General features: G+C 48.7%; 1 protein-coding gene across 1 annotated transcript in view; it reads right to left on the reverse strand.

The window, feature by feature from the left end:
• Positions 1-419: 419 nt before the first annotated feature.
• The window catches only part of LOC136626790 (alpha-2-macroglobulin-like protein 1), a 64477-nt gene continuing 49219 nt past the window's right edge, over positions 420-15677 (reverse strand). The window contains exons 11-13 of the mRNA XM_066601795.1: positions 7761-7873; positions 7329-7496; positions 420-665 (exon numbers count right to left, since the gene is read on the reverse strand). Of these exons, the coding sequence (XP_066457892.1) occupies positions 420-665; positions 7329-7496; positions 7761-7873 (527 nt within the window). The remainder of the gene's footprint in view (positions 666-7328; positions 7497-7760; positions 7874-15677) is intronic.

A 15677-nucleotide genomic window follows, 5' to 3' on the forward strand; every position in this document is an offset into this window, starting at 1 on the left:
ACCTCTGATTTGAAACAGAAGACGATACCTTTAGCGATCCATTGGGTTGACAGAAATACAGTCGTATGATTGAGTCCTATGGCCGTATTTCCAGGGGTGATAACAGTCTCAGTAACTCAGACAAACATCACACTTAAATTTCAATGTGAGTACAACGTGTTCTAGTAAGAATACCCCACTGCGCTGCGTGCAGCTTTCATGCGCGATTAAAAAAATTACAAATTGGCTTTTTAAATTGCTTTGCTCTCGCATGAAGCTTGCGTGTACATTCACCCCCAGCAAATAACTGGCAGGTTTTCTACGATATCACCAAATAATAGGGCATTAGCCCATTGGAAGCAGTGGGTTAATACATCGCACGAGTTCTGTGTGTCGCGCAAACGCACAGAACACATGGGATTTTCTCTCTTGTATATATCTCATTCGATTGTGTCAGCTCTCCTCACCAAAAAGTGAACCTCAAGATCGCGTGGTTCGTCTGTCCTAATGATGAAATCCAAGCTCACGGTGGTGGGCCCAAAAGTGATCGCTGAGCTGTCAATTGAGCGGATAGACAAGGAGCTTTTGGTTGTCATATGTAGCTCTTGAAGGTAGAGACTGGCGCTGCCATAGCGGACGGGCACCTTGTTAGAGTTGTAGGGTTCATCTACCTCATCAGTCGTGGCCTGAAATAAAAAAAGAACATAATCCTTATGGCAATCAAAAATAGAAGCCAATGAGGCATCTAATACGATTACGCATCACACGGCATGTCAGCGCACGGTCTGGTGATGTCATACACCATCATGTACTATCATTGCTGTATCTTCACCACTATAATAAAGTCTCTACACCATGCCACCCATTTCATCTTCAATCAGCTGGCCATTGTCATGAAGTGTGACATCGGGAGATTCACCCATCTTTGTTTGTCAGCTAGTGTTCTCTGCTATCAGTTAGTCTGCATGCCTGTGGAAGCTGGGTGAATGGGTGTTCAGGAATACATCCTGCCAAGGCTAAAGCTCAATCAATATCCATCGGTATGTTAATTCACACCTGAAGCCAGAGCTTCTGATCCCATCTGCCCATTAGTGACAGACCAGGATGTCCTTTGTCCCATGACAGTAACATTAGTAAGTCACAGGGGGAAGCATTTTTACTCCTGTCCTCACAGGACACATTCCCTAGACTGAGCGTCTTGGACACTTCGCTAATGGAATTAGACAAACTGGGATCAAGAATCTTCTGGAAGTTTTAGTGCAACACAAGTTATATTTTCTGAACTGGGAGTCAGACGTAACCCAATGCATCCTGTCCCATCACTGTGCGATCCCCGGGACACGTGGAATCTAACACACGCTAGACAAAAACCCTTTAAATGCCGTGGTTGGTGTCTATTTGTTGATAAACTCATGCTATGAAATAAGGCGGTCATAGTTTCTCTCCTGGGGAAATATGGCCACAATACTGGATTGTGTTTTCATCAAGAAAATCTATGCATCTACTTATCATCTCCCTGATGTCCCTCATACCTCCCATTTAATTTCCATTTAGCAAAACTGTCTGACAGTAAGACATCCTTGTTGCCCATAGTAACCAATCAGCACAGTGTTCATTTCTCAAACTGCGGAAGTAACATGAAAGCTGTGCTGTGATTGGTGGCTATAGGCAACAATGACAGTCTTACTGTTGAACAGTTTGCTAAATGAGCCCCAAAAAGTATTTTTCTGCCATCGTCACCACTAGGGAAAATTAGCTGCCAATGGAGTCCTTGATTTTCATGTCTACCAGTCTGTTATTACTATACAATGTCATTTGCGTGCAAAGTCTACTGAAGCTCTGCCCAGCGGGCACACAATTTATAAGAGGAACAGAGGCCGCTGTCTGCAGACCTGACACCTCACGAGAGAGGTGCTGTCTTCCAGGTGCACAAATCAGGACTTTCCAACTATCTGCAGAGACTTTGAAGACCTCGGAAAGAAGGTGAAGGAACTAGGAGTACAGGTAGTTTTTCTCTTCCATCCTCCCAGTGGATGGCCATGGAATAAGAAGATGGCACAGGATTCTAGAGGTGAACAACTGGCTACGTCAATGGTGCCGTCAGCAAAGATTTGGATTTCTAGACCATGGAGTTAATTACCTGTACGATGGACTGCTTGCTAGAGACAGGTTGCACCTTACAAAGACAAGTAAGCATATATGTAGCAGGTGCTTTGCTTCACTCATTAGGAGGGCTTTAAACTAAAATAATATGGGAAGGGAAAGGTAAAAATATACAGCTAATTAATACATTTGAGAACCTCGCTATTAGAAGTGGAAAGAAAGAACAAAGACAAAAAATTCAGGAAAGTAGAGGAGCAAAAGACCCCGATCACAAACGTAAATGTTTTTACACAAATGCACAGAGCATGGGAAACAAACAAGAAGAATTGGAGCTCCGAACACAGGAAGAGAAATATGATGTCATCGGCATCACGGAAACTTGGTGGGGTGAGACACAGGATTGGATACAAGGCTTAAGGCTTAAGAAACAGACCTAAAACCCACAGCACAATCTGAGCACCAACATAATCCAACAACAACACACTCAGACCAGGACTATCCCCACCTGATGTCTGGCCACCTGCACAGACACTGGACCTGCCACTGTTCACATACATCCTCAGAACAGGACGATCCACACCTGATGTCTGGCCACTTACACAGACACTGGACCTGTCACTGTTCACACACATCCTCAGAACAGGACTATCCACATCTGATGTCTGGCCACCAGCACAGACACTGGACCTGTCACTGTTCATACACACCATCCTCAGAACAGGACTATCCACACCTGATGTCTGGCCACGTACACAGACACTGGACCTGTCACTGTTCACACACATCCTCAGAACAGGACTATCCACACCTGATGTCTGGCCACCTGCACAGACATTGGACCTGTCACTGTTCACATACAACATTCTCAGAACAGGACTATCCACACCTGATGTCTGGCCACCTGCACAAACACTGGGCCTATAACTGTTCACACACATCCTCAGAACAGGACTATCCACACCTGATGTCTGGCCACCTGCACAGACACTGGACCTGTCACTGTTCACATACAACATTCTCAGAACAGGACTATCCACACCTGATGTCTGGCCACTTACACAGACACTGGACCTGTCACTGTTCACACACATCCTCAGAACAGGACTATCCACACCTGATGTCTGGCCACCTGCACATACACTGGACCTGTCACTGTTCACATACATCCTCAGAACAGGACTATGCACACCTGATGTCTGGCCACCTGCACAGACACTGGACCTGTCACTGTTCACATACAACATTCTCAGAACAGGACCATCCACACCTGATGTCTGGCCTCCTGCACAGACACTGGACCTGTCACTGTTCACACACATCCTCAGAACAGGACTATCCACACCTGATGTCTGGCCACCTGCACAGACACTGGACCTGTCACTGTTCACATACAACATCCTCAGAACAGGACTATCCACACCTGATGTCTGGCCACCTGCACAGACACTGGACCTGTCACTGTTCACACACATCCTCAGAACAGGACTATCCACACCTAATGTCTGGCCACCTGCACAGACACTGGACCTGTCACTGTTTACATACAACATTCTCAGAACAGGACTATCCACACCTGATGTCTGGCCACCTGCACAGACACTGGACCTGTCACTGTTCACATACTACATCCTCTGAACAGGACTATCCACACCTGATGTCTGGCTACCTGCACAGACACTGGAGCTGTCACTGTTCACATACTACATCCTCTGAACAGGACTATCCACACCTGATGTCTGGCCACCTGCACAGACACTGGACCTGTCACTGTTCACATACAACATTCTCAGAACAGGACTATCCACACCTGATGTCTGGCCACTTACACAGACATTGGACCTGAAACTGTTCACACACATCCTCAGAACAGGACTATCCACACCTGATGTCCGGCCACCTGCACAGACACTGGACCTGTCACTGTTCACATACAACATTCTCAGAACAGGACTATCCACACCTGATGTTTGGCCACCTGCACAGACACTGGACCTGTCACTGTTCACACACATCCTCAGAACAGGACTATCCACACCTGATGTCTGGCCACCTGCACAGACACTGGACCTGTCACTGTTCACATACAACATCCTCAGAACAGGACAATCCACACCTGATGTCCGGCCACCTGCAGACACTGGACCTGTCACTGTTCACACACATCCTCAGAACAGGACTATCCACACCTGATGTCTGGCCACCTGCACAGACACTAGACCTGTCACTGTTCACACACACAACATTCTCAGAACAGGACAATCCACACCTGATGTCCGGCCACCTGCAGACACTGGACCTGTCACTGTTCACACACATCCTCAGAACAGGACTATCCACACCTGATGTCTGGCCACCTGCACAGACACTAGACCTGTCACTGTTCACACACACAACATTCTCAGAACAGGACAATCCACACCTGATGTCCGGCCACCTGCAGACACTGGACCTGTCACTGTTCACTCACATCCTCAGAACAGGACTATCCACACCTGATGTCTGGCCACCTGCACAGACACTGGACCTGTCACTGTTCACATACAACATCCTCAGAACAGGACAATCCACACCTGATGTCCGGCCACCTGCAGACACTGGACCTGTCACTGTTCACACACATCCTCAGAACAGGACTATCCACACCTGATGTCTGGCCATCTCCACAGACACTGGACCTGTCACTGTTCACATACAACATTCTCAGAACAGGACTATCCACACCTGATGTCTGGCCACCTGCACAGACACTGGACCTGTCACTGTTCACATACAACATCCTCAGAACAGGACTATCCACACCTGATGTCTGGCCACCTGCACAGACACTGGACCTGTCACTGTTCACATACAACATTCTCAGAACAGGACTATCCACACCTGATGTCTGGCCACCTGCACAGACACTGGACCTGTCACTGTTCACACACACAGAATACTCAGAACAGGACTATCCACTCCTCATGTCTGGCCACCTGCACAGACAGTGGACCTGTCACTGTTCACATACTACATGCTCTGAACAGGACTATCCACACCTGATGTCTGGCCACCTGCACAGACACTAGACTTGTCACTGTTCACACACAATATCCTCTGAACAGGCCTATCCACACCTGATGTCTGGCCACCTGCACAGACACTGGACCTGTCACTGTTCACACACACAGAATACTCAGAACAGGACTATCCACTCCTCATGTCTGGCCACCTGCACAGACACTGGACCTGTCACTGTTCACATACTACATGCTCTGAACAGGACTATCCACACCTGATGTCTGGCCACCTGCACAGACACTAGACTTGTCACTGTTCACACACAATATCCTCTGAACAGGCCTATCCACACCTGATGTCTGGCCCCCTGCAGACACTGGACCTGTCACTGTTCGCACACAACATCCTCTGAACAGGACTATCCACACCTAATGTCTGCCCACTTGCACAGACACTGGACCTGTCACTGTTCACACACAACATCCTCAGAACAGGACTATCCACACCTGATGTCTGGCCACCTGCACAGACACTGGACCTGTCACTGTTCACATACAACATCCTCAGAACAGGACTATCCACACCTGATGTCTGGCCACCTGCACAGACACTGGACCTGTCACTGTTCACACACACTAACATACCAACATAATCCATAGGAACCTACTCCATAACATACCATACAACATAATACACATAACCTTCCCTGCTTACATACCAAACATATTGCTTGCCAACATACTAACACAGTCAACATACAGCATTTGCATACCAACATAGCATATGTTATGTTCATGTGGGCAAACAAGCACTGGGCCTAGACGAACGTGAGTCAAAGACACGGGTTTGGGGAAACTGACCCTATGCTGCAGGTAAGATGGCGAGGTCCTACCTAACAAGCGGAGAGATTTCCTCTATAAAGGCAGCCTCACACTAGAACCTCGGCCCTGCTCTCCATGAAAGGGTGATACTCACAACCAGGCAGAACTGACACATTAAATGCACAAACACACTTACCACACAACCTCGCACGCTAAAGCAGATGGTAAAACTGAATGCAAAAGTGAGGGATTAGTTTGTATATTGGCCAATGATCTTAAGCGTTAAGGCCACGACAAGGCTCCTCGTGTTTTGCATTTCCTACTCTAGTAAGACGCTAAACTGGCAGCATAGGACACAATTCACATAGCAACACACTAGGGTTAGCATGCCAGACACACACCCACATAGAACAGGGCAGTTCACTTCTTATGTCTAGCCACCAGCACAGACATACAGAACATGATGCTGTTCACACCATATACCCAGAACAGGGCTATCCACGCCTAATGTCTAGCCACCTGCACAAACACTGGACCAGCCCCTGTTCAAACACATAGAGTGAAGGGATACCAGTATCCTCTTGCAGAGGGAGGATATTTATCTGGAACCAGACCGGTGGTGATTGGCTAGCAGGAGAACACCACACCCAGCCAGCTCAATCATTCCACACCTGTGAGGCTAAGCTGTTAGAAACCTATGTAGCACAACAGATCCTAGCCAGTTTCAGCAAGCTTTTGAGTTCTTCTATCAACCCGTCATCAGGCTGAAATGAAACTGGTTTGGCTGGGGCACAAATATAACATACAAATGCAGAGAGGACAAAAAAGGTATCATATCTACAAGATTACTTGGTTTCTCTCACTGAAAACAATCACACTTTGCTCTAGTGGCTAACACGGTACCAAACTTTTTTTAAGTTTGTCCTTTCTTATCACACCCCTTTGCCTCAGGAATTTGTCCATCCTCTAATTCAAGTCATTGGCTTACACCCTAGGCATGCTGTAAAGCCTATTAGAAGGTCGGACATTGACTTATAAGGTAACTACCTTCCAAAAGGTTGCACTGTGATACATTATTTTATCACTCATTTGCACAGACTTTTCCCAAAAACATTGCTCGATGTCTAAGACTCCATACAACCTTGTGGTGCTCTCCACAAGGAGAAACATTACGTCCCCTAGACTATCTGCCACCCCAAAAGCCAAACACCCTGACAGTGATAGCAACAATGTCTGCAGGTCCAAACAAAGCAAGCTGCCAAAATTCCCACCTGTCATAAACTTATCTTTATCACTTGCAGTTGCTTTTTACAAAACTATAGGGAAATAAGGTGTAGAGTCACAGAAAGGTGGCCCCTAGTGCAGAGCCTTCTGTGAGGTGTGAGCCACTGTCAGATTGATAGATTAGGGTGGGTGCTCTAGACTTACCCGTAATGATATGTGGGCCTTGTTCCATTCAGACGTAGGGAGCTGGAATGAGACTTCCCCTGCAGAATCAGTTATGTACGTTTCTTTCCCAGTGCCTTCTTTCTTGGGGATGCTGAGATGAACCTTTTTACCACTTAGACGCTTTCCATCATACGACTCCAGCACCAACTGTGGTCAAGAAAGTACAAACACGATATTAAGACAATCCCTACATCTTAGAAAGGACTCTTGACAATATGCCCTCTGCTGGGCTCCCCACCAATCAGCTATAACTGTGGGACAGTAAAAGTTTAAGTTCCCTGTGGCTTCCCCAGAAGAAAAATGAAGCATTACATAGTGTTCATTCACATCAGTGGGTTATTTGTGAAATGCAGGACAAGATATGCATTGGATATGCATGGGATATGCTCTTTGTAGCCGCTGTGCACTCACCTTACATGAATACAGGGCCCCGGGCTGGTAGTACTTCTTGCAGTCTTTGAATGACAGCTTGGTGAGCTGGGATTGGATTTGGATTGTCTTTTTAGGAGCGCTGAATTTTATTTCTGAGGAAAAGAAGAAGAAACTTGATGAAACAACCCAAACTTTACATATGGCGTCAACTAAGATAATATGGATAGATGGCCCGGCACCTGAGACCTCCTCAGACCCCTCCACCCCCCCCCCCCCCTACGCTGCCGGCTCAATAATGTGATGGTCCTATGATTAGATGGAAGGTCCTATCCAAGGTTCAGACACCGCCAGTGTTCAGTTTCCTATAAACAAAGCTTCATCATTGTAAAATGAAACATTCTGTAACTTTCTGTCTCAGCTTCAAACCGTTTTCAAGATTTTTGCTTGCTGCAAGCGAATAATGAGAGTATTTTCATGCAGATCACTGTCCTGCCAACATAGATGGGCAGCTCATGATTTGTATCACAGCTCTGCCATCTAATGAGACTTGCACATTTGTAGGCAGGACTAGGTCAGAGTGGAGTCTGGATGTATGTAATAATTATTTTCCACTGCCAGAAAGAGATCTTAACCCTTTCCAATCCACTGTCTGACGTCTAAAGACATTATGATTTAAGGCTGTACAGCTCTGATTCAACGTGTCACCTCATGCAGTACTGACTTTAGCCAGCATCTAGCGCTGTTGTGTAATGGCAGAAAGAGAGTAAGCCCCCTAGGAATATCTGGATACAAATTGGATTGGAAAGGGTTAAAATGACAAAGAATAGATATTATAAAGTCTATGAGAAAGCAGCAGCCATTTTTATTAAGTAAGGGGGTACCATAAGGCTCTGTCCTAGGCCCAGTGTTGTTTAACAAAGCCACGAGGGATAACTAATACCATAGAGGAGAGGGAGGATTCAATCTACCAGAATCCCAGAAGTGCACCACTATCTTAGTGGTGGTCGACGGGTTCTCTAAGATGGCACATTTTGTGGTGTTAAAGAAGCTACCTTTGGCAAAAGAATTTGCCATGATTTTTGTAAAAGAAATAATTCACCTACATGGGGTTCCCCAAAATATTGTATCTGATCGCGGGGTTCAGTTTGTGTCGCAGTTTTGGCGTGCCTTCTGCAGAAACCTGGGAACGTGGCTTTCCTTCTCTTCAGCATTCCACCCGCAAACTAATGGTCAGATAGAGCGGAAGAACCAAGATTTAGTGCAATATTTACGGATGTTTGCTAGCGAAAAGGCTCATCAGTGGGCAGAGTTCCTGCCATTGGCAGAGTTTGCACTAAACCGCCCTTGTTCTTTCACTGGGGTATCTCCATTTTTTTGTGTATACGGTCAGCATCCTCGCTTCCTTACAGCAATCCCTACTCCTTCGGTCTGTCCTGCAGCGGATGTCGCCACAGATACGCTTCGGTGAGTATGAAAAGAGGAACAGAAAAACTTGGAGGCAGCGGGGGCCCGTATGCAGTTGCGTAGTGAGAAGAGTCTGTTTGTATCTGAACCTTACAAGGTAGGACAAAAGGTATACCTGTCTTCTAAAAATCTCAAGTTTAGGGCTCCATCCCTGAAGCTGGCGCCACGCTACGTGGGTCCGTTTGTCATCACGCATGTCGTGAACCCGCTCGCCTACGAACTAGGTTTGCCAGCTACATGGAGGGTTCACAAGGTGTTCCATAAGTCGTTATTGAAACCTTTTGTCTCTTCGGTGATAAGGGACAAACTCCAGTGTGAGGGAGGCCTTAGGGTCCCATTAGATGAGCTGATTCTCTTTTGAGTTATCGAGTGATGTCAGCGCTCTCATTCACTCTTGTGCAGCCTGTTTAGACAGGGAAATGCATTGTTGGCTCATTTAAACAACCAGCGACGATTTTTATGCCTGCAGAAACCATGCAGCCAACGGAAAGGGAACGATTCTTGTCATTCAGTTGTTGTCTGGCATTTAGACTGAACAATCCGTTTACTTTTACTCATTTGAATGATTTTTTGTACAATAATCACTCCATCTAAACGTACTATTTTTGTGGATTGCATTGTAAAATGTGATGACCGGTTCCCTTCAAAGCATTTCGTAAAGGAAAAAACTTTTAAGCTTTTATTTTTTCCTTTCCTACACAAACACTTAGATGCAGCAGTCAGCAGCGAATGCAGCATCTGCAGGGTTAAAAACCTAGAGGAGTGATTGGATTAGCAAGTACTTCGCTTCTTACTCCTTTCCTGGGAATGAAATAGACCCGATGTGTAACCATCAGAGAGTAAATATGCCCTCTGATTGATAAGGGATATGATAACAAAATAATAATAATTCCATGACAGAAAGGAAAGAATCACCGGTCGTTTTCTGCTGCCCCTCCCTCACTCTGCTCTGCACCCAGGCTGAAGTCATAGCCATAAATTCAGTATTCCTGCTCTCTTCTCACACAGCCAGCTGTAGCTTCAGGGCTAAAAACAAGCTTTTGGTCTTTGTTTAAAGCTAAGAATCTTGACTTAGCCCATTGATGAAACAACCATTTTTTGTTATTTCATTATTGTTTATACTCCCCACTTTCAAAAAATGTATAACTTTTTTGGTTTTCCATTGATCTATTTGACTAAGGGCTTATTCCCATGAGTGTATATTGGCTGGCATTTTCACTGCCGGCCGATATACGCTACCATCTAAGCTGTCTTCGCTCCCGCTTGCTGACTCTCTGCCTCTCTCCTCCCCTCCGGTTGTTTGTAATGGGAGTGGGAGGGAGGGTCCAGCTGCGGACAAGGGGCGGATAAGGGGTGGGGAGGGGACAATATACGCTCATAGGAATAAGCCCTAAGGGCTTGGTTTTTGCAGGACAACTTGTATTTCTTAATGGTACCATTTAACGTGCCGTATAATCTAATGAACAATTTAAGAAAAATTCTAAGTGGAGTCAAATGGGGAAAAAATGCAATTTCACCATCTCTTGTGGGGGATCCTGTTTTAATGGCGTATACACTGAAGTTCAAGTGACACAATAACTATATTCTATGGGTTAGCACTAGAGATGAGCGAACATACTCGTCCGAGCTTGATACTCGTTCGAGTATTAGCGTGTTCGAGATGCTCGTTACTCGTAACGAGCACCACGCGATGTTCGGGTTACTTTCACTTTCATCTCTGAGACGTTAGCGCGCTTTTCTGGCCAATTGAAAGACAGGGAAGGCATTACAACTTCCCCCTGCGACGTTCAAGCCCTATACCACCCCCCTGCAGTGAGTGGCTGGCGAGATCAGGTGTCACCCGAGTATAAAAATCGGCCCCTCCCGCGGCTCGCCTCAGATGCGTTGTGACATAGCTGAGGGACAGTGCTGTTGGTGCCGGAGCTGCTATAGGGAGAGTGTTAGGAGTTAGTGTAGGCTTCAAGAACCCCAACGGTCCTTCTTAGGGCCACATCTAACCGTGTGCAGTACTGTGGAGGCTGCTTTTTGCAGTGTTGCACATTTTTTTTTTCTGGTATATCGGCCGTGCAGAGCATTGCGCCCTGCAGTAATACTCCAGGGATAGAATTGTGTAGGCAGGGCCAGAAGAGATATATTATTGACTGAATATACGCAGTGGTCCTTTTCAAAAAAATATTGGGCAAAAAAAAAATCTATTTGGCCTGCCTGTCACTGTGCTCAATGTTCTGGGTCCGTGTGTGCTGGGTGTAGTTGTCCTCCTAATTCATAGGCAGCCAGCTAAGTGTTACAGCAGGCGTGCGCCAAATTATTTCCTGGCGTTCCGTAAACGAAGTCAGCCTCCAACCACAGGCCAATAAGCGGCACATTTAATTACAGCGTTCTGTTTCTGCACTACTGCTAATCCACCATGCTGAGGGGTAGGGGTAGGCCTATAGGACGTGGACGCGGGCGAGGACGCGGAGGCCCAAGTCAGGGTGTGGGCACAGGCCGAGCCAGTGCGGTGGCCAGGGGTAGAGGCAGGGCCAGACCGAATAATCCACCAACTGGTTCCCAAAGCGGCCCCTCGCGCCATGCCACCCTGCAGAGGTCAAGGTGCTCTACGGTGTGGCAGTTTTTCACAGAGACGCCTGACGACCGGCGAACAGTGGTGTGCAACCTTTGTCGCGCCAAGATCAGCTGGGGAGGCACCACCACCAGCATGCGCAGGCATATGATGACCAAGCACCCCACAAGGTGGGACGATGCCCGTTCACCGCCTCCGGTTTGCACCACTGCCTCTCCCCCTGTGCCCCAACCTGCCACTGAGATCCAACCCCCCTCTGAGGACACAGGCAGTACCGTCTCCTGGCCTGCACCCACACCCTCACCTCCGCTGTCCTCGGCCCCATACAGCAATGTCTCTCGGCGTAGCGTTCAGACGTCGCTAGCGCCACTGTTTGAGCGCAAGCGCGAGTACAATGCCACGCACCCGCACGCTCAAGCGTTAAATGTGCACATTGCAAAATTGATCAGCCTAGAGATGCTGCCATATAGGCTTGTCGAAACGGAGGCTTTCAAAAGCATGATGGCGGCGGCGGCCCCGCGTTACTCGGTTCCCAGTCGGCACCACTTTTCCCGATGTGCCGTCCCAGGCCTGCACGACCATGTCTCCCGCAACATTGTACGCGCACTTACCAACCCGGTTACTGCCAAGGTCCACTTAACAACAGACACGTGGACAAGCACAGGCGGGCAGGGCCACTATATCTCCCTGACGGCACATTGGGTGAATTTAGTGGAGGCTGGGACAGAGTCAGAGCCTGGGACCGCTCACGTCCTACCCACCCCCAGAATTGCGTGCCCCAGCTCGGTGGTGGTATCTGCGGGGGTGTATGCTTCCTCCACTAAACCACCCTCCTCCTCCTCCTACGCAACCTCTGTCTCGCAATCAAGATGTGTCAGCAGCAGCAGCACGTTGCCAGCAGTCGGTGTCACGCGGCGTGGCAGCTCAGCGGTGGGCAAGCGTCAGCAGGCCGTGCTGAAACTACTCAGCTTAGGAGAGAAGAGCCACACGGCCCACGAACTGCTGCAGGGTCTGACAGAGCAGACCGACCGCTGGCTTGCGCCGCTGAGCCTCCAACCGGGCATGGTCGTGTGTGACAACGGCCGTAACCTGGTGGCGGCTCTGCAGCTCGGCAGCCTCACGCACGTGCCATGCCTGGCCCATGTCTTTAATTTGGTGGTTCAGCGCTTTCGGAAAAGCTACCCCCACTTGTCATACCTGCTCGGAAAGGTGCGCCTGCTCTGCGCACATTTCCGCAAATCCCACACGGACGCTGCCACCCTGCGGCCACTGCAACATCGGTTTAATCTGCCAGTGCACCGACTGCTGTGCGACGTGCCCACACAGTGGAACTCTACGCTCCACATGTTGGCCAGACTCTATGAGCAGCGTAGAGCTATAGTGGAATACCAACTCCAACATGGGCGGCGCAGTGGGAGTCAGCCTCCTCAATTATTTACAGAAGAGTGGGCCTGGTTGGCAGCCATCTGCCAGGTCCTTGGAAACTTTGAGGAGTCTACCCAGATGGTGAGCGGGGATGCTGCAATTATTAGCGTCACCATTCCTCTGCTATGCCTCTTGAGAAGTTCCCTGCAAAGCATAAAGGCAGATGCTTTGGAATCAGAAACGGAGGCGGGGGAAGACAGTATGTCGGTAGATAGTCAGAGCAACCTCATGTCTATATCTCAGCGCGTTGAGGAGGAGGGGGAGGAGCATGAGGAGGAGGGGGAAGAGACAGCTTGGCCCACTGCTGAGGGGACAGATGCAGCTTGCCTGTCATCCTTTCAGCGTGTATGGCCAGAGGAGGAGGAGCCTGAAAGTGATCTTCCTAGTGAGGACAGCCATGTGTTGCGTACAGGTACCCTGGCACACATGGCTGACTTCATGTTAGGATGCCTTTCTCGTGACCCTCGCGTTACACGCATTCTGGCCACTACGGATTACTGGGTGTACACACTGCTCAACCCACGGTATAAGGAGAGCCTTTCCACTCTCATTCCCGAAGAGGAAAGGAGTTCGAGAATGATGCTATACCACAGGGCGCTGGTGGACAAACTGATGGTAAACTTCCCATCCGACAGCGCTAGTGGCCGAAGGCGCATTTCCGCGGCCCAGGTAGCAGGGGAGGCGCAGAGATCAGGCAGCATGTACAGCGCAGGCAGGGGAACACTCTCTAAGGCCTTTGACAGCTTTATGGCTCCCCAGCAAGACTGTGTCACCGGTCCCCAGTCAAGGCTGAGTTGGCGGGAGCACTGTAAAAGGATGGTGAGGGAGTACGTAGCCGATCGCACGACCGTCCTCGGTGACGCCTCTGCCCCCTACAACTACTGGGTCTTGAAGCTGGACACGTGGCCTGAACTCGCGCTGTATGCCCTGGAGGTGCTTGCTAGTCCTGCGGCTAGCGTCTTGTCAGAGAGTGTGTTTAGTGTGGCTGGGGGAATCATCACGGATAAGCGTACCCACCTGTCAACCGACAGTGCCGACAGGCTAACACTCATCAAGATGAACAAAGCCTGGATTTCCCCAGACTTCTCTTCTCCACCAGCGGACAGCAGCGATACCTAAACAATACGTAGGCTGCACCCGCGGATGGAAGCATCGTTCTCTATCACCATCCAAACGGGGACCTTTTTGCTTTATCAATCTGTGTATAATATTCCTCCTCCTCCTCCTGCTCCTCCTCCTGAAACCTCACATAATCACGCCGAACGGGCAATTTTTCTTAGGCCCACAAGGCTCAGTCATATAATTTTTCTAAACAATTTTTATACGTTTCAATGCTCATTAAAGCGTTGAAACTTTCACCTTAACCAATTTTTATTTTAACTGGGCTGCCTCCTGGCCTAGTTACCAATTAAGCCACATTAACCAAAGCGATTAACGTGTTTCACCTGCCCTCTTGGTTGGGCATGGGCAATTTTTCTGAGGTACATTAGTACTGTTGGTACACCAATTTTTGTGGGCCCTCGCCTACAGTGTAATCCAATTAATTTTTTGCCCACCTGCATTACAGCTGACGTAACATCAGCTGTGATGGGCAATGCAATGGGATTTTTTTTTAATGTACCGCCGGTGGCTTCCTGGCACCCACCCATGCTGTGGGTCCACAGGGAGTTGTAAATGCATCTGTGTCCACTTCTAAAGAACCCCAGTCTGAATGGGGTATGCAGTGTGGGCCGAAACCCACCTGCATTAAGCACGACATTACATCAGCTGTGATGGGCACTGCAATGGGATATATTTATGTACCGCCGGTGGGTTCCAGGGAGCCACCCATGCTGTGGGTGCACACGGAATTCCCATTGCGGAGTTGTACCTGCCTGTGACTATATATAAAAAAAACGCGGTCTGACTGGGGCATGCAGACACCTTGACAGAATGAATAGTGTGTGGCACATAGGTTCCCCATTGCTATGCCCACGTGTGCAGCTCCAGATGGAGTTGGCACAGGATTGGATTTCTCATTGCTTCTGTACAGCATTGTGGGCTATCGCCCCGCCCCTTTTAAAGAGGGTCGCTGCCTAGCCGTGCCAACCCTCTGCAGTGTGTGCCTGCTTTTCCTGTGGCAGACACACTTATAAATAGACATGAGGGTGGCGTGGCATGAGGGCAGCTGAAGGCTGGGCAGGGACAATTTGGTGTGCGCTGTGGACACTGGGTCGCGGGGGGGGGGGGGGGGGTTGGCAGCATGTAACCCAGGAGAAGTGGCAGCGGAGTGTCATGCAGGCAGTGATTGTGCTTTGTTGGAGGTAGTGTGGTGCTTAGCTAAGGTATGCATTGCTAATGAGGGCTTTTCAGATGTAAAAGTTGTTGGGGGGTGGGGGGGCCCACTCTTGCCGCTATTGTGGCTTAATAGTGGGACCTGGGAACTTCATATGCAGCCCAACATGTAGCCCCTCGCCTGCCCTATCCGTTGCTGTGTCGTTCCCATCACTTTCTTGAATTGCCCC

This window comes from Eleutherodactylus coqui, chromosome 4 (assembly GCF_035609145.1).
Source record: "Eleutherodactylus coqui strain aEleCoq1 chromosome 4, aEleCoq1.hap1, whole genome shotgun sequence".
Lineage (NCBI taxonomy): Eukaryota > Metazoa > Chordata > Amphibia > Anura > Eleutherodactylidae > Eleutherodactylus > Eleutherodactylus coqui.